The sequence below is a fragment of the Ursus arctos genome, unplaced genomic scaffold, assembly GCF_023065955.2.
Source record: "Ursus arctos isolate Adak ecotype North America unplaced genomic scaffold, UrsArc2.0 scaffold_1, whole genome shotgun sequence".
In the NCBI taxonomy this organism is placed as follows: domain Eukaryota; kingdom Metazoa; phylum Chordata; class Mammalia; order Carnivora; family Ursidae; genus Ursus; species Ursus arctos.
In genome coordinates, this window is record NW_026622763.1 from 53,497,676 (window position 1) to 53,521,496 (window position 23,821).

At 38.3% G+C, this 23,821-nt stretch overlaps 2 protein-coding genes across 5 annotated transcripts in view; one reads left to right on the forward strand and one right to left on the reverse strand.

Moving 5' to 3' along the window:
- Window positions 1-9,484, forward strand: part of SCRN3 (secernin 3) — a 34,558-nt gene extending 25,074 nt beyond the window's left edge. For all 3 annotated transcript variants that reach the window (XM_026492533.4, XM_026492532.4, XM_026492534.4), the window contains exon 8: window positions 7,352-9,484. In XM_026492533.4, the coding sequence (XP_026348318.2) occupies window positions 7,352-7,522 (171 nt within the window). In that variant the 3' untranslated portion in view covers window positions 7,523-9,484. The remainder of the gene's footprint in view (window positions 1-7,351) is intronic.
- A 5,075-nt stretch (window positions 9,485-14,559) lies between these two features.
- Window positions 14,560-23,821, reverse strand: part of GPR155 (G protein-coupled receptor 155) — a 42,248-nt gene continuing 32,986 nt past the window's right edge. Inside the window, exons 13-16 of one of the 2 annotated variants that reach the window (XM_026492528.4) lie at window positions 22,275-22,370; window positions 20,206-20,270; window positions 18,814-18,951; window positions 14,560-16,489 (exon numbers count right to left, since the gene is read on the reverse strand). In XM_026492528.4, the coding sequence (XP_026348313.1) occupies window positions 16,198-16,489; window positions 18,814-18,951; window positions 20,206-20,270; window positions 22,275-22,370 (591 nt within the window). In that variant the 3' untranslated portion in view covers window positions 14,560-16,197. Of the gene's footprint in view, window positions 16,543-18,813; window positions 18,952-20,205; window positions 20,271-22,274; window positions 22,371-23,821 lie in introns of both variants that reach the window. The other variant, XM_026492529.4, reaches the window with a different exon arrangement.

The following is a 23,821-nucleotide window of genomic DNA, read 5'->3' on the forward strand; positions in this document are numbered from 1 at the left end:
TATTCTTTTGAGTGAGGCTTGGATGGCTATGTATTTCCCCCTTAGGACTGCCTTTGCAGTATCCCATAGGTTTTGGACTGTTGTATTTTCATTCTCATTGGTCTCCATAAATTGTTTAATTTGATTTTTGATTTCCTGGTTTATCGAGTCATTCCTGAGCAGGATGGTTCTTAGTCTCCAAGTGTTTGAGTTTCTTCCAAATTTTTCCTTGTGGTTGAGTTCCAATTTCAGAGCGTTGTGGTCTGAGAATATGCAGGGGATAATTTCAATCTTTTGGTATCGGCTGAGACCTGTTTTGTGTCCCAGAACATGGTCTATTCTTGAAAATGTTCCATGGGCATTAGAATAGAATGAGTATTCTTTGGTTCTGGGGTGTAGTGTTCTATATATATCTAAGAGGTCCAACTCGTCGAGTGTGGCATTCAAAGCCTTTGATTCTTTGCTTAGTTTTTGCCAGGGTGTTCTGTCTATTTCTGAGAGTGGAGTGTTGAGGTCCCCTACTATTAATGTATTTTTATCTATATGTCTCTTTATTCTGGTTAAGAGTTGGCTTGTGTATCTTGCTGCTCCCCTGTTGGGGGCATATATATTTATAATTGTCATATCCACTTGTTGAATACTTCCTTTAAGAATAATATAGTGCCCTTCTGCATCTCTAACTATAGTCTGTAGTTTAAAATCCAATTTATCTGATATGAGAATTGCTACCCCAGCTTTCTTTTGAGGTCCATTTGCGTGAAAGATGGTACTCCATCCCCTTACTCTCAGTCTGAATGCATCTTTGGGTTCGAAATGAGTCTCTTGAAGACAGCAAATGGATGGGTCATTTCTTTTTATCCAATCTGCAACCCTGTGGCGTTTGAAACCAGAATTCAAACCATTAATGTTCAGGCTGAGTACTGAGAGATATGCTTTTAATTCTGCCATGTTGTCAGTAAAGTCTTTGTTTGTATTGGCTGTGACTTTCTGTTTTGTATCACTCTTGGGGCCTTTTTACTTTTATAGAACCCCCCGTAATACCTCCTGTAGGGCTGGTTTCGTGGTTACGAAATTGGCTAGTGACTGTCGATTCTGAAATGTCTTTATTTCTCCATCAATTCTGAATGACAGCCTTGCTGGATAAAGGATCCTTGGCTGCATGTTTTTCTCTGAAAGAGCTTTAAAAATGCTCCCCCAACCCTTTCTCTCATTCCAGGTCTGTGTAGACAGGTCTGATGTAATTCTGATGCCTTTGCCTTGGTACGTGAGAAATTTCTTTGCCCTGGCCGCTTTCAATACTGTTTCTTTGGATCTCATATTTGCGAATTGCACTATGACGTGACGTGGTGTAGGTCTGTCATGGTTGAGCTTGGGAGGGGTCCTCTCTGCCTCTTGGACACGAATTTTTGTTTCCCTTGCTAGATTAGGGAAGTTTTCAGCTACAATTTGTTCAAATATCTCTTCTAGACCTCTGTTTTTCTCCACCCCCTCAGGGATGCCGATGATTCTAACATTGGATCGTTTCGTTGAGTCAGTAATCTCCCGTAGCCAACATTCGTGGGCGTGGATTTTTTTAAGACCATCTTCTAATTTTATTTTTTCCTCTATTAACCCATCCTCCAATTCACTAACCCTTTCCTCCGCTTCCGTGACCCTGGCCGTCAGAGCCTCTAGTTTTGCCTGCATTTGGCTCATAGAATTTTTAATTTCTGTCAAATTCGCTCTCATTTCCGCCCTTAGGGATTGTATATTCTCAGTAATATTTTCCTGAATACTTTTTTCAAGTCTACTCATTATCTTGACCATTGTTACTCTGAATTCCATTTCTGATAATTTGGTTACATCCATATCCGTTACTTCTGTGGCAGAGGCCCCTGACTCACTGTCTTTTCTTTGCTGGGGGGGGCTTCTCCTTCTTGTCATTCTGATGAAGAGAGGTTGCGGGGTTTCCAGAGCCCAAAATTATTGACTGGGTCCCAGGCCGTGCCTCTTGTTTTATAGGGATCTTAGAGATGTGGGCTTCTTCTTTAAAGATTTTATTTATTTACTTATCTGAGAGAGGGAGACAGACAGTCAGCAAGAACGAAACAGAAGCAGGGGAGTGAGAGAGGAAGAAGCAGGCTCCCAGCGGAGGAGCCCGATGAGGGACTCCTTTCCGGAACGCCGGGATCACGCCCTAAGCCGAAGACAGGCGCTCAATGACGGCGCCACCCAGGCGCCTCCGGTTGTGGGCTTCTTGATTTTTCAGCCTGCCTTCTGTGTTCTGGGGGAGGGGCCTGCCGCGCCGATACTCAGGCAACCCTGTTTGGTTAGAGTCTCCGTGTCCCCTGCGAGGGAGGATGGGGATGGGCACTCTCTGAGCCGATATTTCCAGGCTTTTGTTCTCTGGCGGCTTTCCCTGGCGGCCGGCTATGCCTCTTCTGAGGGTCAGAGCAGCAGAGGCTGCATTGTCGCAGAACAGAGGGATTGCGGCCCGTTCTCCACTGATGTTCCGGCCACTTTAACTCTGTTACTGTTGGTGCTGCTCAACCCTGCGGCGTCCCGGGATGTGCGCACCAACTCGGCGACCCTGCCCTCACTTCCAGGGCCGGCGCGTCTCTGTCCTTTGTGTTTCTAATGCCGCCAGCCACCGGCCGCCCAGTCTCTGTCCTTTGTGTTTCTAATGCCGCCAGCCACCGGCCCGCGCGTCTCTGTCCTTTGTGTTTCTAATGCCGCCAGCCACCGGCCGCCCCGCGCGCTCCCGGGTCTCCCGGTCTCAGTCTATGCCCGGTGAGCACACCTCGATTCCGGAGTTTCGTGAGAAGCCTGGTGGCGCGCGCACCCGGTTCAGGGTCTCAGTTTGCTGTTTCTCGGGTGCCGACCGCGAGTCCGCCCGCTCCCCCGTGCAGGTGGCCCGCCAGCCGCCAGCCGCCAGCCGCCCCGCGCGCGCTCCGGGAGTTCCCGGTCTCAGTCTGGATCCCGTGAGCACACCGGGATTCCGGTGTTCCGGGAGATGCCTGGTGGCGCGCGCGCGTTCACGGCTCACCGGTCTCAGTCCGCTCTCTCGCGGGTGCCCTCTGTGTGTCCCCCGCTCCCCCGTGCAGGTGGCTGCCGCTTCCCGGCGCCCAAACGCGGCGGCTCCCTCCCCCTTCCGTTTATCTTCCGATATCCGTGCACGGTTTACAGCTCCCCTCTTCGTACCTCAATACTCAGCGCTGGAGATGTTCATTTGTAGAGATCCAGATGCATCATCCTGCGTCTCAGGCTGATTCCGTGGTTATTTAGGCTGGTCTGGTACCTATCCAGCTCGACTCAGGGGACCGGCTGAAAAAGGGGTCCCCTACTCCTCCGCCATCTTAACTCCCTCCTCCATAAATTAATAAAATCTTAAAAAAAAAAAACAAAAAGGAATGCACTGTGAATCTCTTAGGGAAATTGAGTCTATTAAATGTAGTAACAGTACCTAACGTTTACTGAGCACTTACTATTCACCAGCACCATGGTAGCATCACACCGAATATTTTATTCAATCTTCACACTCTTTATGAGTAGCTCCTATTATTATTTCCGTTTTTATGAGTAGCTCCTATTATTATGTCCATTCTACTGATAAGGAACCTGAGACTTAGGGAGCTTAAGCAGCTCGCTTCGTTTATATCTCACACCAAAAATGACAAAGCTAGGGCAGTTAACATAGTCTCTTACATAAGGTTCTTAATCATACAGCCTTAGATTAATTTTAATGGAAAGTACTTAACACCCCTTAGACTTAGAATAATAATAATGATTTGGAGTTTTAAAAAAATGATAAATGCTTGTGATTTTTAAATGTAAGCATTATAGAAGATTAACATATCATCCAAAATCTCATCTCAAGAAGTAAGTAGATATATTTTGGGGGGACAGATTGATACATACATAGATTGACAGTTTTATAATATCTATACTTCTTAGCCCTCTTGCCCTCTTCCCTCTCTGCCCCAGAGATAAAATAGACTAGAAGGAAATGGAGGGGCTACCTAAAGGTGTTTGATAGAACCTCACCTCATTTCCCTCAACGAAGGAAAAACTTGGCCATCTTATACCTTTTCTCACCTGTTTATACCAGCTGCTGATTTCTATTGCCTGTAATTCCTTTTACTTCATCAAGGTATCAACATTTACATTCTTTCTACATAAAATGAATTAAATTAATTGTCCTCCAAGTAATTATTTATTTACGTTTGTCTGTAGTATGTTTGCACAGTTGCCATTCCCCTGCCTGCTTTGCTTATGCTTAAAGCAGAGAGTTCTCTCTAGACCTATTTGCTGTGAATTCTTGACACTATTCTTGCTTTATTTTGGGCTACTTTGTTTTCACTTAAAACTTAAGAGTGTAAGGGCACCTGGGTGGCACAGTCAGTTCAGCGTCTGACTCTTGGTTTCAGCTCAGGTCGTGATCTCTGGGTCATCATATTGAGCCTGACATGGAGCCCAGCATCGTACAGAGTCTGCTTAAGACTCTCTCTTCCTCTCCTTCTGCCTGTCCCCTCCTTCCAATAAATCTTAAGAAAACACACACACACACACACACACACACACACACACACACACACAACCTAGAGCGTAAACACTTTTTGTAGCCTGATGGCATGGAGTGAGAGGCAAGCAATTTGTTCTAGGAGCCCATTAAATGTGATGAGAGCCCAATCCACTGGCCATGGTGTCAGACACTGCGTGGGCTTGGCTTACCCTCCAGGCTCAGCACAGCCCTGTGAAGAATGATGAGCCCTTTGGTTCTTCTTGCCTTTGCTCAAGTTCCTCAGTGATATGTTTCAAGACTGTCTTCTCTGGGGTATTTTCCCTCATTCCTCCCTGAGGAGCCCGCACCCTGCACTAATAGCTTGCTATAATTCTGAAGAGTTGTCAGCTTCCTTTTCCCTCAATATTGCTTCTGGAAGGTTGGTTTTGTAGACTTATTATTAAATATTTGTTTAATTAAATTGCTGATTGACATCTTTCTAATAATACTGAAATTAAAATTTTAAAGCTGTTGTTACTATTTTAGGCTTTATTTAATAGGCATTAAATGTTGATTGACAACAGAAAGCAGTGGAAAGACAATAGAATTTGAGGGAAGAAATGTCAAAGGTTCTAGTCTACTTTTTTAAAAATTTAAGTATAGTTGACACACAGTGTTAACATTAGTTTCAGGGGTACAATATAGTGATTGGACAACCCTGTACATTATATTTTGCTCACCCCAAGTGTAGCTGCCGTCTGTCACCATATGCTATTACAGTACCATTAACTGTATTCCTTATGTGCCTTTTATCCCCTGACTTATTCATTTCGTAACTGGACATCTGTATCTCCCTCTTCTCTTCACTCATTTTGCTCACCCCTCACCCCCCTCTCCTCTGACAACCATTCAGTCTGTTTGCTCTGTATTTATGGGTTTATTTTTGCTTTTTGCTTGTTTATTCGTTTGTTTTATTTTTTAGATTCCACATCTAAGTGAAATCATATGGTATTTGTCTTTCTCTGGTTCTGATCTACTTTCCTGTCTTGGAGCGAGTCAATGCTACTGACTTTTAATTTACATTTTTCTAAAGATTTTATTTATTTGAGAGAGAGAGAGTGAGAGAGCGCGTGCACAGCATGAGCAGTGGGGCAGGGCAGAGAGAGAGGGAGAAGCAGGCTCCGCGCTGAGCAGGGAGCCCAACTCCAGGCTCATCCCAGGACCCTGAGATCATGACCTGAGCTGAAGGCAGCTGCTTAACTGGCTGAGCCACCCAGGCATCCCCTTAATTTACATTTCTTGATTACTAATGAGGTTAAAAATCTCAGAAGTTTATTGGCCATTAGTATTTCCTCTTAAATGACTTGCCTCTTCTTTTCCTTAGTCTATTTTTCAGTTGTTTCTTGGCTGTTTTTGTCTTTTGCCTCAAAGAGGCAAAAATATGTGAATTCTGAGTCTTTGTTGTATTGCAAAATTTCCATCTCAGTTTATTGTTAAACTTTTTTTTTTAAGATTTTATTTTTATTTATTTGCCAGAGGGAGAAGCAGGCAGAGGGAGAAGCAGGCTCCCTGCTGAGCAAGGAGCATGGTATGGGACTCAATCCCAGCACCCTGGGACCATGACCTGAGCCAAAGGCAAACGCTTAGCCCGCTGAGCCACCCAGGCATTCCTATTATTAAACTTTTTTGTCAGACAAAAAAGTTTTAAGTTTAGTCAATTACATTTGTTAATCTTTTCCTTTAAGGCATCTTGATTTTATGCTTCAAAAGGCCAGCCTCACCTCAAAATAAATATAACTTCAGTATTTTCTTCCAGTATATATGTGTGTGTTTGAAAAAAATATTTAATTTGTCTGAAATTTATTTTTGTGTATGTTATGAAGTAGGGATTCTAACTTTGTTTTCTAAGAGCTAATTATTCCTATACCATTTATAGACAAAATACATTTTTCCCACTGATATGTAATGTAGCATTTCTTCAGAAAAAGTTGATACAATTTGATTTTAAAATGCACATTAAGGTTGGGGCGCCTGGGTGGCACAGCGGTTAAGCGTCTGCCTTCGGCTCAGGGCGTGATCCCGGGGATCAAGCCCCACATCAGGCTCCTCTGCTATGAGCCTGCTTCTTCCTCTCCCACTCCCCCTGCTTGTGTTCCCTCTCTCGCTGGCTGTCTCTATCTCTGTCAAATAAATAAATAAAATCTTTAAAAAAAAAATGCACATTAAGGTTAAGAATCTTTGTTTTGTGGAGTTCTGCTCTGTAATTTTTAAAAATTATGCTCATTTTTTAATAACTTTCTTCTTATATACTTTTTCTCTCAGTAGCTACCCTATAACTGGTTATGGTAATCATCAGTAACTTAAAAATTGCTTCATTCTGTAAAAGTCATGACCGTTTCCCCCCCCTTCTTGAAACAGAGAGCTATCATAGGGAGGAATCATAAAGAAAATGTCTTTTCTTTTAGTTGTCCTTTCCCTTGAATACTGCTGTTCTTTTTCCTTTGTTTAATCTGATACTGATTTTAAATATAGAAGATCCAACTTCATAAAAATATCTTAGCATCAATTTTCAGCAACCTTCCCCATACACAGTATCATAATTTCAATGGTCCTGTTATTTGTCTTTTAGGTTTCTTGCTTATAGACTAATCCTATACAATTATTCTTTTCTATTAAAAATACCTAATACATTGGGGTTAATCTATTAATCCAATCTAGAACAATGATTTTTCCTAAAGAATTTAATTCCTTCTAAATCTAAAGAATAAGAGTAGGGAAACCAACCTAGAAGCGGAAACCTGAATGAACAAATCTTGTTTGTAGAGGTGAGTTGGAATTTGGCTAGACTTGTACGTGTGTGTGTTTATTTATTTTTATTTTTTAATTGTTCAGGAAAAAGCCAAAACCTTGTTGGACAACATGAGAAAACTGGAGAAAGAACTATTCAAAGAGATGGAATCAATTCTTCAAAACAAGCATCTTGATGTGGATAAAATTGTTAATCTCTTTCCTCAGTGTGCAAAAAATGAAATTAGAATTTATAAGTCAAACATTAGTCCTTAGTGGTCAGATAAATTGTCAGCAATCTTCTTCAGAGTCAGAATCTATCACCTTGGTAAATGATATAATCTAGTTTGAGCAGATCTCATTATTCTTTAATAGCATTTATGTTAATGACCTATTAGAACTACCTATAGCCTTGCTGAAATATTGAGAAAGAAAATAACATTGGAATTAGGCACATATTTCATGGGATAGCCAGGAGGTATTTCAGGTATTTACTTGTGTGTTTGTTTGTTTTAGCCCTAATACCTTTTTAAAAATTATAATAATTAAATATTCAATTCTGTATAAAGCATAAAGAGTTAAAATAATGCATAGATTTATGTTTATTATAGTTATGTATTGTCCTCAAATAATTTTCTCATTTGCAGCAAGAAAGAAAATTTTTCTTCAGTAATGGAAAATATTGTTTCTCAAGTAATGAGTTTTTTCTCATTAGGGAAACAAAATATTCTAGATTTACACATTGTCTTATTATAGTGTATTAATTCTACAAATACACTTTTATTAAACTCAAACATGCTTTTTGTCAAGACTTGGCTGACCGGTGAGCTTTTAGCTCTATCAAGCAGTTTTTCAGCTATGCACCTTTAAAGGCTTTTAATATTTTTAGAAGAGCTTGTCTGGGGATTAGGAAATGGGATAAGGGAACCAAGACCTTAGGAGATACTGTTTCTGTGTCTCAAACCTTTCTCAAATTTTATTTCTGTTCACTCAGTGAAAACAGCAACAGGAGTGAGATAGTGGCAATGAAATAGGATTGTTAGTGTATTATGAACATTAAGAACATTATAGGGTATAGTGTATTATGAACATTATAAATGAGTAATATCTACCCAAAGTTTATAAAACTTTGTTAAAGTGACATAGAGATTACCTAGTAAGACTCAAAGTTGCAAATGTAAACAAAAGAAAAATCCAACTCAAAATAACACTATTTATTGGTTTCTAGGAATATCTATTTTAGGTATTTTTTTTTTTATAAATTTCTTGCATTATAACCCTTTTTTTTTTTTTTAAAGATTTTATTTATTTATTCAACAGAGATAGAGACAGCCAGCGAGAGAGGGAACACAATCAGGGGGAGTAGGAGAGGAAGAAGCAGGCTCATAGCGGAGGAGCCTGATGTGGGGCTCGATCCCATAACGCCAGGATCACGCCCTGAGCCGAAGGCAGACGCTTAACCGCTATACCACCCAGGCGCCCCTAGGTATTTGATTATATTATCATATTTATTTGTTGCCATCATTGTAATTAGGATTATTACTAAAGTAGTGGATCATTATATTTAAAGAGTGCCCAGGAAATTTTTTTTTAAAGTTCTCTCATAACAACCATAATCTGCCTGATTTTGCTCTTGGCTAATACAGGGATGCCATTACAAGAGAAAAGAATTTTAGATTTAGAGCAAAACTGAGCAGAAAGTACAGAGTTCCCACATACCTACTGTCCCACCTCCAACTTCCCCCTCTATCAGCATCCCACACTAGAATGGTGCATTCGCTATAACTGATGAACCTATATTGACATACCATTATCCCCCAAATCCATAGTCTACATTAGGGTACATATGGGTTTGGACAAAGGTATAATGATACGTATTAATGATCATAGTATCATACAGAGTAGATTCACTCCTCCGTCATCTGTGCTCCACCTGTTCATCTCTCCCTCCCCCTAATCCCTGACAACTACTTATCTTTTTTACTGTCTGCATAGTTTCGCCTTTCCTAGAATATTATATAGTTGGAATCATACTGTATATAGCCTTTTCAGATTTGCTCTTTAACTTAGCTGCATTTAAGTTTCCTCCATGTCTTTTCATGGCTTGAGAGCTTATTTCTATTTCGTGCTGAATAATATTACATTGTCTGGATATCTTGGTTGCTGATATCTACTACTGAAGGACATCTTAGTTGCTTCCATGTCTTACCAATTACGAATAAAGCTGCTATAAACATATGGGTGCCGGTTTTTGTGTAGACCTAAGTTTTCAGGTTTTTTGGGTAAATACCCAGCAACATGAATGCTGGATGGTACGGTAAGAGTATGTTTAGTTTTGTAAGAAACTGCTGCACTGTCTTCCGGAGTGACTATGATTTTGCATTCCACCAGCAATGAATGAGAGTTTCTGTTGCTTCACATCCTTGTCATTAGGCATGGTCAGCGTTCTGGATTTGGGCCATCTCAAGGTGTGTAGTAGTATCTCATTATTTTAATTTGCTGATGACATGATGCAGAGCATCTTTTTTTTTTTTAAGATTTTATTTATTTATTAGAGAGAGAGCATGAGCGGGGGGAGGGGCAAAAGGAGAGGGAGAAGCAGACTCCCCGCTGAGTGGGGAGCCTGACATGGGTCTCAATCCCAGGACCCTGGGATCATGACCTGAGCCGAAGGCAGATGTCTAACCCACTGAGCCACCCAGGCGCCCCGATGCAGCGCATCTTTTAATATGCTTATTTGCCATCTGTCTATTTTCTTCGGTGACATATCTGTTCAGATCTTTTGCTCATTTTAAAAATCAGGTTGTTCATTTTCTTACTGTTGAATCTAAAACTCTTAATCATTGAAATAAGTACCAATCCTTAACAACTATCAACAAGATCCTGTCGATTTCCCCATCTGTATCTTATTACAGTTTTGCCAATTTTTTTCCTTTTTTTTCATAATCCCCTTCATGAATTTCACCCATCCGCCATCCACCTCCCTTCTGGCAACCACCAGTTCTCTGTATTTAAGAGTTTGTTTCTTCTTTTTGGTGTTTATTTGTTTTGTTTTTTAAATTCTACCCGAGTGAAATAATATGGTATTTGTCTTTCTCTCACTGGCTTACTTCACTTAGCAATATACCCCCTGGGTCCATCCATGTTGGTGCAAATGGCAAGATTTCACTTTTTCTTATGGCTGAATAATATTCTAGTGTGTGTGTGTGTGTGTGTGTGTGTACCACAATTTCTTTACCATCCATCTATGGTTGGACACTTCGGTTGCTTCCACATTTTGGCTATTGTAAATAATGCTGCAATAAACAGAGGGGTGCATGTATCTTTTTGAAGTAGTGTTTTTGTTTTCTTTGGGTAAATACCCAGTTGTTGAATTACTGGCTCATATGGTAATTCTGTTTTTAACTTTTGAAGGCACCTCCATACTGTTTTCCACAGGACCTGCATCAATTTGCATTCCCCTTTTTATTTATTTTTTTTTCTTTTCCTTTTTTTTAAAATTTTATTTATTTATTTGACAGAGACAGAGAGACAGCCAGAGAGAGAGAGAACACAGGCAGGGGGAGTGGGAGAGGAAGAAGCAGGCTCCCAGTGGAGGAACCTGATGTGGGGCTCGATCCCAGGACTCTGGGATCATGCCCTGAGCCAAAGGCAGATGCTTAGCCTGCGCCACCCAGGGGCCCCAATAAAAGACAATTTTTCTAAACAGACTTTGAATGTACCTCTCTGTTCAATGAATTTTCCTACTTAAGGTAACATCTTAGGTTCACATTAACAAAGATCCTAGAGCTTACCTAGGACTTCCAGGTCCTTGTTATGGATAATTCCACCAAGTCTTGTATCAGAAGAGAAATTCTCCACTAGTTCATGAACTCTCAGGCTTACAGAAATAGGCACCCTTTCTTGCAATCTTCAATAGACACCCTTAACGTATTTCTTCTGAATGAAGTAAATAATGATGAACTCCAAATTTCAGAAGGTCCTTAAAATAAACTTGGCACAATGATTTAACAGTATGAGTCAGAGGCCTTTCCATATAAATATTTCATAGCTCTAAAGTGTCTATAATGTTACTGTACTCATAAGTGGGCAATTAGATATGTATTGTCAAACTGTGCATTCCCCTTTTTAAAAAGCTCTTCCTATGCTGCTCTTTCAAACCCTCGAGTGTGCCCAGTTCTTTCACAATGGCTGTCCCCCTGGCTTGCACCATTCATTTCATATGCTCTTCTTTATGTCAGTAGTTCCTTTCATCCTTTAGAATTTTGCTGAAACATGAGTTCCTCAGGAAAGTCTTCCCCATACCACAGGGTCAAGTCTGTTGTTACACACTCTCAGAGCCAGATGTGATCCTGATCACAAGTGTAATTATATTTCTAACATCTGTCTTTCACAGTAAAATAGAAGCTTTCTGAGGTTAGGAACTGTCTTTGTTCCCACCATTGTGTGCTCAGTATTCAACAAATACTCAATAAGTATTTGTTAAGTGAGCATTCAATTGTGATGGAAGTAACTTATACAGTCCGCTGTAATGTTGAGCAAATTATCTAGACAATCTATCTGTATTACCTGGTAACCTTCGTAAAGTCACAGGTCAACTCGTTGCGTTTTTCTGTATTCAAAATGGGAATAACAACTCCCTAAATACAAAGATTATTATAAGGATATGTAAATTAATTAAGAAACAGTTTGGGAGACTCACTCTGTAAATTTGATATGGTATTTGGATTTTGGTAATTGTGTGGGTAATTAATGCCTTGCAGTATATCTTAGAAAATTTAAGGTTTTCTTAAATTTCATGTATTTCTTACGTAAAAAATATACTAGCTGAAATTAAGCTTTTGGTTTTTTTCTTTTTAGTTAACCCTTAAATGATGTGGTTTATTATTTACCATGATGTAATAAACCTAGGGAATACTTTAATAAATTGAGTTCTTTAGAGAAAGCTACTTTGTTTGATCTTTGGTGAAAACATCAATTTACATATTAATCTTCAACCAAAAAAATCTTCAACCAAAAAAATTCTTATTTTTATTTTAATTCCAGTATAATTAACAATTTTTTGTATTAGTTTCAGGTATACAATACAGGGATTTAACAATTCCATTACTCAGTGCTTATCAAGATAAGTGTACTCTTAATCCCCTTCACCTGTTTCACCCATCACTCCCTCCACCCCAATCTGTTTGTTTCTATAGTTAACAGTTTGTCTTTTCGTTTCTTTTTTTTTTTCCTTTGTTTTGTTTCTTAAATTTCACATATGGGTAGGGGCGCCTGGGTGGCTCAGTGGTTAAGCATCTGCCTTCAGCTCAGGGCATGATCCCAGCGTTCTGGGATCGAGCCCCGCATCAGGCTCCTCTGCTGGGAGCCTGCTTTTTCCTCTCCCACTCCCCCTGCTTGTGCTCCCTCTCTCGATGCCTGTCTCTCTCTCTCTCTCTCTGTCAAATAAATAAAATAAAATCTTAAAAAAAAATTTCACATACGGGTAAAATCATATGGTATTTGTCTTTCTCTGACTTTGTTTAGCGTTATATTCTCTAGAACCATCCATGTCGTCACAAATTGCAAGATTTCATTCATTCTTATGGCTGAATAATAATCCATTGTATATACCACATCTTCTTTATCCATTCATCTATTGATGGACACTTGGTTAGATATTGCAAATAATGCTGTAATAAACATAGGGATGCATATATCCTTTCAAATTCATGTTTTTGTATTCTTTGGGTAAATACTCAGTAATCCAATTCCTGGATCATATGGTAGTTCCATTTTTAATTTTTTTTTTCTTTTTAATTTTCTGAAGGACCTCCTTGGTGGCTACACTGGTTTTCATTCCCACCAACAATGCATGAGGGTTCCTTTTCCTCCACATCCTTGCCAACACTTGTTGTTTCTTGTGTTTTTGATTTTAGCCATTCTGACAGGTGTGAGATGACATCTTACATTTCCCTGATGATGAGCGATGTTGGGCATCTATCTTTTCATGTGCCTACTGACCATCTGTATTTCTGCTTTGGAGAAATGTCTGTTTGGGCCTTCTGCCCATTTTTCAATTGGGTTATTTGGTTTTTTGGTGTCCAGTTGTATAAGTTCTTTATATATTTTGGATACTAACCCTTTTTCAGTTATGTCATTTGCAAATATCTTTTCCCATTCAGTAGGTTGTCTTTTAGTTTTGTTGATCAACCAAAAGTTTTGTCCTAGAAATAATTATGCAGCCTAGAATTTTAGAAATTTAGTTCCTACTTGTAAAATTCGCCAAAAATAGATTCAACAGAGTGAATGTTTTCTCTTTTTAATTAATTACTTTAGGCTTTTCTCATACTGATTATAGAAATTCATCATCTCACCTTTTCCTGAAGAATGGTGATAACCTTTCTGATCCTGAACTGTGTTTCCAACCATCAGATATCACTTGACTAACTATGACCAGTGGTCTAAAGTAATTTAATATTTTACATCATATGAGAATTGAAGGGGCAAAAACTAAGATCTATATTCTGCATAGCAAACATGTAAGATAATAGTTTTACGTTTTTCTTGCTTTTACAAACTTAATGTCGTTAATTGTTATTCTTAAAATACCAAGCACACTCTACCTTATTCTAAAACTATTGAAGCTTAAACAAAACCTAGTAATGGAATTAATCAGAACAAAGAAATGAACAACTTATTACTGAATATTAGCCTAAAAGGGGTGATTTTCTTTTTTTTAAGTAGTCTCTATACCCAACAGAGGGCTTGAACTCACGACCCTGACATCAAGAGTTGCACGCTCTACCAACTGAGCTAGCCAGGCACCTTAAAGGGGTAGATTTTAATCAAAATTCCATCAGGTAATTTTCTCAGCTGTGACCCTGCATATTAAATACTATGAAATGTGAAAAGGACTCTGTCATATTGATTCATTAATAAAATGTGCTTACTGAGTGCATAATTGGGCAAGGCCCTGTGCATATAGTTCCCCGTGCATAGGGTCACGAAGAACGGAACAATCTCAGGAGACCCATTTCAGAAAACTTTGAGGGGCGTCTGAGTGGTTCAGTCAGTTAAGTGTCTGACTTTGGCTCAGGTCATGGTCTTAAGGTCCTGTGATCGAGCCCCACATCGAGCCCCATGTAGAGCCCTATGATGGGCTCCATGCTCAGTGGGGAGTCTCCTTGTCCCTCTGCCCCTCCCCCAGCTCTTGCTTTTTCTGTCTCTCTCTTGAAAAATAAAATCTTAAAAAAAAAATTGAAAACTTAAAGAAAAGACCTCTATAATAGCTTCTGCATTTTTCAGATTACTCAAAGAAAAGATGTTGGCAATGCAAGTTAAAATAGGCATTTTATTGAGAAACTTGCTTTGTCAGTGAGAGTAAAAGTTACAAATATTTTCATTTAATAAAATTAGCATATCCATAATCCTAAAAAATCCCTTAAAAGCCTTTGTTTATCTGAAACCTCAGATCATTCAGATCCAGGGTTTTCTCTTAGTGTTTCCCGTGGAAAAAGATGCTACTTATTCCCATCATGCAAATAACAGAACATGTGTAGTATGACTTGTTCACAAAACAAATTCTCCAGTTTGAGTTGCCTGCATGCATGTGAATTAATACCTGTATTGCTGTCACTGTAAAAGTCTCCTGGTGTAACAGTGAGGCTTTAGGCTTACTCCTGAGCACTCTGAGACTTATTAATGTGGTCGTATAAAAAAAAAGGTCTTGCTGCAAGATAGCTCTGCTGAAAAACATCCCCATTCCCTAATCATAACATAAAGTTGGTACAGATTAATACTATACAATAAAGTGTAATTTACTTGTTAAATACACTAGGCTTCCATGCAGGTTTTTAAAAAAAATTACATATTTGTTGCAATGGTTTAAATCTATAAATTATTTTCTAAATGGCTTTTACATGAAACATTAAAAGTATGAGAAAAATAAATACTTGAAACATGTTTTAAATAAGTTAAACCAGCACTGACACGTAATAGTTAAGTAGAGGTTCAAAGGTCATGTGAATAGATCTCTTTTTAATTTACTGAAGATAAAGCTCATCTGAGGGCAACACTGAATAATTTTCAAGTTTATAGATTTTTATACATGGGTACTTTAAAAAGACTAAAATCTAGATGTAAAAGTAGGATGTTAGGTTTAGAATTTTTAAATCTTGACTTGAACTATATAGTTTTTTCTTTTTGACTACAGGGAATAAAGTGATAGGGCTATCCTTCTGCACTGTGATGCTTTGTGCAAACATCAGAATTGATATATGACAATGATTTTGTTGATAAAATTTAAACAAAACTGCTGAAATTATTTTTAGTACAAAAGTTAAAGATTACACTTCTGTTGATGGATTTTGGAGATAATATTTATGGTAGTTCTTCGCCTCCTGTGGCACACATTAGTACTTTGGATACAAAAGCAAGAAAAGATGAACTTTAAAAAAATACTGCTTCTAGTTTTTAAATGAGTATTTGTTAAGAAAACAGGAAAAACAGAATAAGAAGGCCTTTTATCAGAATCATTAAAATTCTTCTTAGGAGGCGCCATGGATAAGTGCAAAGTTGTCATAATTTAAGGTCCATTTCCTGCCAGCAGTATACCTGCCAAATTTGGCAATTTAAAGCAATAGTACATTGGATGTTGACTTTGAAATTATAGCAAACAGATGCAGGGAGCAATGTTTTAAAATGTTGGCATAATTAGTTTATGGTAATTATTATATTTATTATCAGACCTTTAAATTTTGACTTGTTTTTTCCCTTTTTCTGTCAGTTTCTTGTGTGTTTTCCATACACATGAAATCACAAAATGTTCGCATGGGGTGGAAACACATCTCACCAAATTTTACAGAAGAGGCAACTGAGGCTCAGAAAGGTTGTGATTTGCCTAAGGTCACACCGCTAATAAGAAACAGATCTGGGGCTAGAATATGGCCCAGGATTGTCTCCTTCATAATTTAGGTCTTAGGGGATGGGGATGAATGCTCAATCTCTTTATATCTTTCCTGTGGGGGAGTGTTTGCATTAATAGCAGAAGGACTCTGTTCAGGACTCTTTTGAATAAATCTATAAAACAAGTACTCGTCCCGAAATTCATACTCGTTAGTAATATGTTGGATGACTCCCCCTTGCACCAGTCTATCTCCATATATCACAGCTTCACCGCGGTCGGAGGCAAGGCCGACTTCAATGAGCCAGTTCACCAGGTCACAGCCACAGAAGGTTCCGGCAGACGTCTTTGCACCACACCTGTATGTCAAAGGAATGATTCACCCACATGTTCTGTAAACCTGGTATCAGCACTGCATGATGGAGGACAAGCGAGGAAAAACAGGAGACAGGGAAACACAGCATGATAGTTAAAAGGGTGGCAAGAATGAAACTATTCTGAATATAAAGGATTTGTTAACTCACCTGACCCTAGAAAGATCCACCAGAAAAAAATAAAGTATGCCAATAATGCTTGTGAAAACAGACACATGTCAAAAAAATGATAATGTCAATGCATCTTCAAAGTAGCATTCTTTTTATAGTAGCTGGCCTTTTATGATCAGGTCCATTCTGTAGACAGCTGAATATTGTTTATTTTACAAGTTATACTCTTAGGTATAGTAAGTAATTTACTTGTCTCAGTAACATTAAATAATATTTTTTACAAGCTCTTAAGAAGTGACTATTCTTACTCAACTACTCAAATCAGAGGTCATTATTTTCTGTTTATCACAGGGCCCACAAATAGTCTTTCTTCTTGCCTTCAGCAGCAAGACAATCTTACTGATATATTTGTCAAGAATTTGCATTAGGGAGTAGGGAAAGAATAAGTGTGATCTGTCTTGCTACAAATGTAAGGTCTTTACAATGTACTTTGATGATGAATCTATTTCTTGGTTATTTAAAATTTATCTTCCTAATGCAACTGTGGGGTACCTCACTTATGAACAAATAAACAAGGCAAAGAGAAATGTAAAAGAACCAATTAAGTGAATTCTGTACATTTTCGTATAAATATGTAAGAGGCAACACGAATCTGTCCACAAGCATTAGTCAAGCTGTAAAACCCGAAGTGCTTGACAGCAGGAAACAGCAGATGAGAATCAAGATGAAATGAGAAATAGGTGACAAAAATTTTAGAACACTTAACCACCAATGAATATAGCGTTTCATATAAAAATTAGCAAAGAGGTTAATATACATGAAAAATCTTCTCAAGTACATAAATCAAAATATTTTAGCATCAGTATTTTGCTTAGTAATAAGATATCTTCATTTATGCTTTGTAACTACAAACATCACTTTGAACAAAAGCCTGAATAGTATAACCTATGAATGATCCTTCTCCCTGCTTGTCGTTTTTTAACTTACAGACCAACACCTTCTATTCCCAGACACCAACTGAATCATATTTGCTTCCTGATGCCTGACCGGGCAGCTCCCGTCGCCGCGTGTGGAACCGTACAGAGTGGCAGAGAATGTGCTGGACAGGGCCCAGAGCTGCAGCGCCGCCCGCCAGAAGCCAGAGCCGCGCTTCGGAGAGCAGCCAAGCACAGTGGGCCTTTCTTCAGTGCACTGCCCTCCCTTCATTTAAAAAAATAATTGTAAATTGTTGGAACTATCCACAGATGGAACTTCTAAATAATTCTGTTTGGCTCTTTAAGGGGAAGAAACTTAACTTTTCTTCATAGTTTGCCATTTCCAGAAACCGAGCAAGGACCATCATATAGATTTTGCTATCCAATTCAAAGACATGTTATCTAACTTTAAAGAAGAGGAAAACAAAGGTTTAGAGAATTGACGTGGCCTGATGACACATAGCTAGTAAGTAGCAGACTCAGGAGCTGGCCTCTGGTATCGGTATCCGACCAGTGAGGCCCCTTCCCACTAGCTGTACCAGGCTACCTTTTGGTTATAATAAAATATACTGGCATAAATATATCATTCTGAATGGTAATCTTCATAAATTTTCAAATACGCAGTTATAGACATAAAAGTATTTAGTTTTTTATGTTGTGTTTTTCTTTTCTCTTTTATGATAACCCAAAATCATGGCACTGTAACATTCATTTCCTGCTGCATGCTCCATACCTTGAGGATTAGAAGAATAAATATGATGTCATAGACTGAAGATTAGGACTTGAAGGGAAAAATAAGCAGCAGAATTAATTAAAAGACAAATTTCATTCATTTTCTTGCCAATGTCATTAATAATATGAAATAACATACCACTAGGAGATGGAGAATAGAAAGCCACTTCTAAATCCAGTGTATCTCATAGTTTGTGAGAGATACTAATGGCCAACATGAAGTGAATGTTAATATTTTACTATATCGTGGTTCATTCTAAATTAGTTTTCACACTTTATATAGAAATAGGCAGTTATATAACATTTAGAAGGTGTAAAAATCTTATATATGCTGTTTCTTAAACTATAAACTGACCCATAGCTATTTTAACTTTTACATGTAAATGCGCTATTGAAAATAACAACCATATAGTTAGTTACAACCACATTACTTAGCCTGTTACAAACCAAAATTAATCATCTAAAATATAATTATCTGGAATTTGTACTTACCTTCTTTCTTTGACAATGTTTCGGATACAGAGGTCACGGTGATAATGGATAAATTGTTGACAGGTCATTTTTATTTCCTCAGGAACAGGAGAACCCCTGTTTTCTGCTGTCTCTTTATTATTCCATAGGAATTCAAGTCTAAAAACCAAAATTTATGGGGGCCACTTTTAAGGAAAGGAAAGCACTGAGAGAAAACCCCTTCTTGCTTATCACCCCATCAACATGGCTCTTCCAAAGCTATCATCTACAACATCCAGATATCGCTTGTCTCCAAAGCAAAGACATAACCTGTGCTTGGTTTCCTGGTCCAAGCAGGTGGGGTGGAGGTGAGGTGAGATGGGTGGGAGACTTGAGACTCGAATATTTTATAAACCCTCCTGACATATTTGATCCATTTCATTTCTGCCAATAAATGAAGTTCTTTTCTTGTTCTACATTCTACTGTTTTAGGTTGCAAAAACAACTTACAGAGATCAAGTATTTTATTTAATCATTTTCCAATTTCAGTACCACGGAGACAAATACTGGGATCTGGAATACAGCGTAATTCTGTTTCTGTCTCCTCAGACAGTGGATCTGTTGACTATTTTACCTAGTCAACATTATGAAGCTGAGAACTAAGTTCAATGACTTTCCTATTAGGCTTTTTCTCCTTAATGAAATGATTATGGCCCTAGCAACTACATCTTAATAATGTGATGATGTTAATAAGGACAAAAAAGAAGAAGGAGAAGAAAGAAGAGTGACCATATACTGGGCATTTTTTATATAGTTGGTTGGATAAATTCCATTAGTACTTCTAATTTCTACTAATTTTGACTTTGAAAACAAATGAGGACATACAAAGATTTGTGCTGCCTTTTCCTGCCACTCCCAAGCTGGAGAATTCCCACTTCATTATTATAAAGAAATTACCAATCTGAATCCAAAGAAACTTTGCACCAAGCAAATAAAAAACAAAAATTCAGAAAAAAGAGAACTTGAGTTTTCTATAAATTGTCAGTTTGATAGAAAGAGAAATCCTATTGTCAAAGGAGAATCTACATTTTCAAATATAGACCTCTGGGGGCACACCATCTACTACTTCCATTTCTAAATACACTTTCAAGTTTCATTTTATTTTATGTAGTTAATGGCATAGGTAGAAGTTCGCATCCATCAGTTCGTGTTAAAATGCAAATGACAACGTTGGATCAATAAGAGTTCTTCCAATATTTTCTCTGCAGTTATTTACAACAAATACGTGAATCAACATATAACCTTTCTGAAGTGTTTAATTTACCCTTTCTGTGGTCTCCGAGCAGTTACTAAAGATTTAAAAATATCAGTATCTTAATAGAATGGCCTTGTCATTACCTTTACAGATATTGATTATTTCAAAACTAAATTTACCTTCTTTTGAAAGGCAGGATGATTAAATGTTTGTCCAATCCGAAGATGCCAAAGGAAATAAATCCCTAGGGAAGAAGAAAAGTTATAGTTATGAATTCAACACTAGAATGTTAAGACTGGGAAGTTATGGAAGCCACCATATTTAGTGCTGAGGGAAGCAGACCCATAGCGATTAGAGCAATATTGAAGTGGAACACAAGGCAGGCCCTCTAAAGTGTATGCCTGGAGGCAGGTATGATACTTGGCCACCTCTTTCTGGTCGTCTATCCTACTAGTTATGTTGGATAACTGGTTTAAGCCAGTACTGAGCAACCATAACTGCATATTAGCTTACTGAAGAAAAATGAAAATATTTAAGAGCTTTATGTCTTTTTTCCCTCTTTTTAAAAAAGAAAATAAATTATCTCCTATTGTGCTTAGGTATTTATTATTTTTCTGTTAACACTTCAGAAATTATAGAATTATATAGTATCTTGTTATAATGAAGTAACTGAACAAACTTTATGTGAAATGAAGTTGGCTAGGTGCTTAACAGAAAGACTTTGAAGGATTTGGGGGTGATGAAGCAAACTGGCACCAGAAGTCAGCCACACATCAGGACAATGGGGACTGCTTGGGGGGGCAGAAGGCTGGGAACTGCCATTTGTCAGGCACAGGGGGATAAGGATCTAAGTGCAGGTGGGTGGGAGGTGGGATGGAGAATGTCATGTATTGCACGAAAGATCTACCTTGCTTCACCCCCAAACTATAAACCACCAAAAAGGAATGATCTTACTATAACACCTATACAGGATGTGGTGGTGGTGGTGGTGGGGGGTGTATCTCTTTCTTTCCTTTGAAACACTTGGGCCATTAGCTGTGGGGGCATCATTTCAAATGCAACATTCCTGGCATTAGCTTCTTTGTGAAGCCTTCTCAGTGCCAGCCTTGGGGTGACTCGGCCTGGAATGGCTTTCCTGAACACAAAATGTTGAGTGAGACTGTGAGTTTTCAACCTAGTATTTTATAGGTCTTGAGTACAAAATCAGGTCTTACACAGAATCACAAAGTAAGGTGGGCATCAAGTAGCTTGGGATACTCAAGTCTATCTGTGATATACTGACTAGGTCACTTATCTGTCTGGTCAGAGTCATTTTGCTCCCACAACAATGGCAAGACAAACTGGAGATATTTCAAGAAATTAATGTTAGGGTAAAAAGTGCAAGAGTCTTTACTGATAAATGTTAACTGACTCAGTCGATTATTAAAACCAGTGATTTCAAACACAGTATTTTTTTCAACCTGATACTTACTCTGGGGACTAGTATTCTCTAACTAAAATGTAAGGGACTGAAAACAATCACATTTTGAACACATAAAAATATCCTCCCAATACATAACACACCACTTACCTTTAAATATCCATTTTAATAGTGACATAAAAACAACAGCTCCTATTATATTAGTTCTTCATGGGATTTTAGTTTCTAATTTGTAAACTGGGAGTGATAATGTCTACTTTGTAAGTATTCTTGTGACGTTTAAGTAAGATGACTAATGTAAATGCTTAATAGTGGTTGGCATATGGTAGTAGGTCCTCAAGAAATGGTAACTAACTATCCCTGGCCAAAATTTATTTGTCTACCACATGATTTTCTGAAGATTTAAGTACCTATTTTTCAAGAAACATCAAAATGTAAATGAAACAATGTTCATCCATTTAAGTAACTAAACTAAAGGCTCAGAGAAGGTAAGTCTTTTTCCCAAAGTGACTTATTAAGACCATCACAAAGTTTAAAAAGAAGCTGGAACATCTTGTCCCTGCTTAAATTATCATTCTTTATTTTAAAACCAAAGCAAAAAACGATTTGGTGTTTCTGATTGAAACACTCCGTGTGCATTCTGATGACTTGAAGCAACATGGAGACGGGCAGCAGCTGTCAGCTGTCACACGCACCAGCAGCTGGCAAACCAACTAAACCCTTTTGATTTAAAAGAAAACAACAACATCCGCACCACTACCCCCCAAACAGCCCATCCAGGAAAACAAAAAAGCCCTCCAGCCCTCCAAGTTCTCAGGAAATAAATACCTGGCCAAAGTTAAACACAGCACAGAAAAACTGTAACTCAACGTAGAGTCTTCCAGGTTCTTGGTTGAATAGCCACCATAAACAACTGGAAAGATTCTGTAAAGGAAGGTGCAAATAGTATTTTAAAATGAAGCTAGCTAATCATTTCTTTCTATCCAGAACACAGTACAATAACTTATCTGCTTAATAATTAGGCAGAGAAAGACTAAAAGGAAAAACACCAAGAGAATATAGAGGCTTTGTCTTTTGAACAAGAGGTTTCAACCTCTCCTCTTGACAGATGTCATTCAAACAGCCTCTAATTTGATCAGACTTGAAGCAAGAAGACACACGCCATAATACAGAAGCTTACATAATACATCAGGACTGCCGACTAGCCTAAGACAGGACTGATTTTAACATTAGTTCTACACAATGAAAACAATCACATCACTAAGCAGCAGTTCTTGGCAGCATTTCTTACTTTTTGATTTTTGTTCTTAAACAGCAGTTAAAATGGTGCTGGCTGATAGCACTCTATGTAACGGGCATCCCCACGTAAAAAGGTTTCTTCATACATTATATGGTCCATCTCCCATCTCTAGGCAAGTTACGCTTCAACCATCTCAAAGAATTATATAATAATAACTGATAATTCATAAAAGAGGACATAAAACTAATTCTAAAAACCCCTAGTAATCAGAGAAATGCATTGAAAAAATAAAGTGCTGTATTTCACTTATAAAACTATCAAATTTTAAAATTTACAACATTCAGTGCTGGTGAGAGTACTTTTACAAATCTATGCTACTCCTTCAGAAAACAATTTCAGAGAATGCATCCAAAGGCACCGAAATGTTTATACTCTTTGATCCAGATTTCCCAGCTTTGAGAGTCTATCATACGGAAATATTGTGTGGAGATGTTTATTTAAGCATTTTGAAGAACTAGGAATCATCATCCACAAGAAAGTACTTGAGTAAATTATAACGAATCTCCTCTGTGGTTCATTGGGGAGCCATTTAAAGTAACAGGAACAACTATGTAGCAACATGAAAATGGTTGACATAGGTGACAAAACAGGGTATAAATCTGTATGACCATGAGAACCATGAAAAATGTACTAAAAATAGAAGGTAGTAATCTTATAACTATCTATTGTATGAAGTGGTTGTGTTATTTTCATAATGAAAAATTCTGTTTGAAAGCTTATTTATCTGAGGAATGTCTCCTGCGAGACCACGTGGGTATTTATCCACTGAGGTCAGTCTTGGAAGGAATGCGTCAGACTAAGTGGCCCGTACACTGTGGAGATACCTGGTTTTACCAAGTTCTACGTTCAGAGAATAGAGTAAAAGACTCTAAACAAAATAGGCTATTGGGGCATTTAGGCAACAGGGTGCTGTGAATTCTTGATTCCCCTTGCTCCCCAAACAGCTCGAGATCAGGATTCAGATTGGCCTCCTTGCCACCCCCCGCCCCAGAAGCAGCAACTAACATTCCCCCAGATGCGTGAATAAAAATCTTTGCCAAACATTTAAAGAAATGGCCCCAAAACAAAAATCAGA